The 4,433-nt window shown below is 37.4% G+C and overlaps 1 protein-coding gene across 3 annotated transcripts in view; it reads left to right on the top strand.

Moving 5' to 3' along the window:
- PDHA1 (pyruvate dehydrogenase E1 alpha 1 subunit) overlaps nt 1-4,433 on the top strand; it is a 22,790-nt gene that overhangs the window by 1,772 nt on the left and 16,585 nt on the right. For 2 of the 3 annotated variants that reach the window (XM_006021222.3, XM_025201128.1), the window contains exon 2: nt 3,799-3,813. The exons of the other annotated variant lie outside the window; for it this stretch is intronic. In XM_006021222.3, coding sequence (XP_006021284.1) covers nt 3,799-3,813 — 15 coding nt within the window. The remainder of the gene's footprint in view (nt 1-3,798; nt 3,814-4,433) is intronic. 3 annotated transcript variants of the gene reach the window in all.

Genomic DNA, 4,433 nt, shown 5'->3' with positions numbered 1-4,433 from the left:
TGCTGAACCTGGTTTGTAAAATGAGATATAGATTTGCAGTGGTGTGTTATATGCGCTACTCTTGCAAGTGGCTAATAGGAGCAGTAGTGTCCTCCACTGTAGTGATAGAACTAGTGTGCCACGTGGCTACTAGTTTGATGGTTTGGTTCATTTGGAACTAGGTGAGCATTCGTCTTTGGCAACTTCCTACAGTTGTTGCAAAAACTTTTTTGAAAGGCTTTACAGAGTGTGTATCCCAGCCAACCGTTCCTTCACCCCACTTGAGAGTGGTAAAGGGAAGTAAGGGTCAAAAGTGGGGGTCAACTTGGGGCACTTAGAACATTCTTGTAAACGGTAGGAAGGTGTTTGAGCTCCTTGTGTTTGGCTACTCAGTCTGGCTGAAAGCCGTATTCAATACATAGGGAGGTTCTGCTAGTTTAAACAGAATGTCAGCGCAGAACAATATGCAGCAAGGTTCAAATACTGAACTTGTTAATGAAAAGTAAATTATAAGGGCTGGAAAAGGAGGTTCAGTCTTTCCTGAGTGCTAACATCAGTAGTTCAGGAAGTCCATGCTGATCTTTTAGTTTAAAAGTCCCTCTTCAATCCTAGCAATTGTTAGTACAGGCAGTCCTTGGACTTGCAACACAATTGGTTCCTGGAAACCGGGTCTTAAGTTGAAATGTTGTAACTTGGAACCAATTTTCTCATAAGAAACAATGTTATAAATGGGGGATTGGTTCCTGAACCAAGGCCTGATACCCTATTTTCACCAAAAATACCCCAGAATTTTGTACTCGATCAATTATAGATGAGAGACATAGTTACATTAATGTATTTATATTGTAAATAGCAATCATATTGATTTGGAAGGACTTCTTTGAGGTGACTGCTGGACTTTTTGAAGGGCTCTTGGTTGGACTTTTTGAAGGGTTCTTGGCTGGAGTCTTCTCAGGAGTCCTGGCTGCAGGTTTTTGTGGAGTCTTGTCTGCTTTCTTAAAGAAAGTGTCCAAAGAAGTTTGGACAGATGTTCTCCAGGGAGATGAGTGATGCAGCGAACTTGTTCACTGGTGTGGTATCACATCAGATTAAGCGTTGTAAAGTTGAAACTGACGTTAGAAAGTTGAAACAGGGTGTCAGTTTATAAACATCGCAACGTTTCGAGTTACAACGTTTTGCACTTACAAGTCAAGGACTACCTGTAATGAAAAGAAAGGAATTGGGGGACTAAGGTGACAGATGTTTTGGCAGGAGAGTCTAAAGTGCTAACAAAAAGGGTAAATTTAAAAACATTGGTTACTAAAAAAAATTCAGATAAGTGTGATGTTTACCTTATTTTCTTGCAGATTATTGCTCTACTGTCTCTAAAATCGAAAGAGATGAGGGAATAACCTTCTCTGTTTTTCCAGCTTGTTTATACATCTTAAAATAATGTTATGCACAGAAAATATCACCATTTCCTATATCTAATCATTCCCCTTTATTTTTTTTATGGGTGTATAAATTTTAAAATAATATTACTATTGGGGAGATTCAGTATTTATAAATGATTTCTTTTTCTTGGTGGTGTCTTTGTGAAACTTGATTTTGGGCTTCCCCTCCTTCGTCACTGTATTAGGAGATTCTTGTGTCTGCAAAAGAATATATTCAGCCTCCTTGTGTCCATCTAAGGTTTTTGAACACGGAGTTAGAAAATTCCCACACTGCCTTATTATGCTGCCTTCACAACCTGTTCTGCGCTGACTCTGCACCCTTCTTCCCCCAGTTTATGTAGCCAGGGCCTTAGAGAAACTACTTTTATGGATTACTCATTGTTGCAGGGCAAGAATCTAGTGGACAAATGATATCAGAGGAGAGATTAGGTGTTATCATGTCTGACTTTCATCTCTTCCATCGGTTTTATATCCCTCTGACTCCAACAACAGTAACTTTTGACATATATTAGAATTGGGCCTGTTGGGTAGAGAGCATGCTTGAGTCTGGAAAGGGTCTCTGATAGATAGGAGAACTTTAACAAGAACAAGGTTTTAGCTGGTTAAAAATTGAAGGTGGCAGAAGTAATAATACCTAGCTCTAATATAACATTTGCACAATGTATTTCAAAATGCTTTTCAGAAGAGTTAAATATAATTACAGAAAACCTAAATCCCAAGGTGAAGTGATTTGCTGAAGGTCATTAAATAATTACTGTGATGGATAGGTAAGGTATGGAGGGAAATCACAGTAGAGAAATGGGCTGTAACTAAAAATGGGTCATGTTCAAGGGCTGGGAAAAGTAAAATGTAGGTAAATGAGATGGAGGGAATGTCCTAGTGTGCCCTTCTCCTGCCTTCTGTGCAGCACACCCATTTGCCCATATGTCATCCCGTTTCCTAGCTCATTTTAGCAGGTATGCATCTTATGACTTGGTAAATTACTGGATAGCACTGAATATATTTTTGGACATACTATGAAAAAGGAAATCCAGTGTTTCTGGATCAGGTTTCTGCTCCTACTTATTTGCTTTGCAGGACCAATGAAATTCCTGTCTGCTGTACAGATTTGCTCACCTGATTCACTGGTCATAAACTTCCAAGATTATGGAATGAGAACTTGAGTAGGAGCAGAGAATTATCTTTTAGGTGTCTGCCTTTTCTTCTTTACCCTATGGCTGTTTCTGTTGCAACTCCACTTGTGGCTTTTTTCCTGTCTTCTCCTGTGTTGTGTATATATACCAGATTCCTTATGTTCACAGTGCTAGCAGCAAAGTTAAGATATATTTAAATTCAGGACAATGAAATAGTTTAGATTTTGGATTTCTAGTTAATGCCCATTTGAGAGCTTGGGATAATATGGATGACAAAGTCGGTTTGCTTACGTTCTATCAGTTCTGGAGTGCAGAAAGTGCAAGTGGCAAACAGCCCTTTCTTGCAAACAGAAGAGGAAAAAGTAGCTTTACGAATTACATTATAAAAATATTTGTGAAACTTTCCAAACTTTGAATTAATTAAAACAGGATAGAAAACAGGCTTTTAATTTTCTTTATGGGTGAGATTCTATACTGCTTTTGTCGGTTAGCAATACAGCTGTCAGTTTTGTGAAGGTCAGAAACACCTTTTAATTAAGAATTGTGACTTTAACTAAATACACTTCAGGTTATTTAACATAAGCTATCACCAAAGGTACAATATTTAAACATTTATTACTTTGTTTTCACAATGATTAATCTTTAGCAAAGGCAGTGAACATATGGGCTCTTATAAGTTAAAGTGCCATTCTGTTTTTTAAATGTACACGGTAGATTCCCTCTGGACCTGAAGAAAGGGCAGCTTTTCAGTGGTCTTTCTCTCCAATGCTGCGCAGCTCTTACACAGCAAACCTGCTTTTACAACCTGTGAAAAGACAAGTGGTCAATTAGATTGATATGGGTTGCCTCAGGGATGGTATAACTGCCAACAGATCCTCCCAGGTGTAATAAATTTACACCTGTGTTTTATTCAGCAACTAAAAGATTTTTAGGCTCCAGGTTTGAAAACTTTTAGGTCCAGTTCTTTCTGGGCTTAGGAGTTGTTACTTGAGTTAATACTTACCTAAGCATAGTAAGTATTAAAGCACTTTCAAACAAGAATAGCACTTACTTTTGCCTTCAGCCTGCATAGGTGTGAATGACTTCACAAAATTCTAGGCAAGAAAGAGCTAGGCTTGATGTGCATCCATGGATGAGTGAAACTGTAATTGTTTTATTTCAATGGAAGTTTATTGTGGTGCCTTTTTTGTAACTGCTTTATTATGTTTGTTGACTCTTTCTTCTTTTGTTTCCTCCAACTGCTGCTACCCTAGGGAGCTGTTAGTGAGGTAAGGCCTACAGTAATTCTATAAGGGCTTGCTTTTGTTAACTGAAGTGGCCGTACATTAAAACTTTTCACACAAGCTTACTAAAGCCTTTTGATGTAACCTTTAACTCCTGGCTTATTGAACTCCAGAAATAAATTGGGTAGAAAGCACTGATCATGTTGTTACATTTTGCTCGTTTAAATTAGTGTTCTGCATTTATTCAAATGGCTTCACATTCACTCCTATTATGTTAAGGAAAGATTAAAATATTTTAGGCTACTTCAGAATGGTTTAGGATCTAAAGGATTTTCAGATTTAAAAAATGAAGGTTATTTGTTCTGTTCTTCAATCTAATTCTCAGTTTGAGGGACCAAAACGATAAAACAATATTCATTTTAATACAAAATCAATTCTGTATTCCTTGTGCAGACTACCGGAATAGATCACAAAATTGTGTTAAGTGACATCAGTGATATTGGTGCTAAGGCAATGAATTTGGCTGAGGATTTTAACTAAACAAAAACAAGAGATATCGTTTGGTCTATTCAAAACATTCAGAGAAAAATCAGCATTTATGAAACATAAACCAAAATGAATGCCCAACATCTCAGCCATTAAATTTTAAAGAAACAAGTAGGAAT

Source organism: Alligator sinensis, unplaced genomic scaffold (assembly GCF_000455745.1).
Source record: "Alligator sinensis unplaced genomic scaffold, ASM45574v1 scaffold583_1, whole genome shotgun sequence".
In the NCBI taxonomy this organism is placed as follows: domain Eukaryota; kingdom Metazoa; phylum Chordata; order Crocodylia; family Alligatoridae; genus Alligator; species Alligator sinensis.
This window is presented reverse-complemented; position numbering and strand designations above follow the sequence as displayed.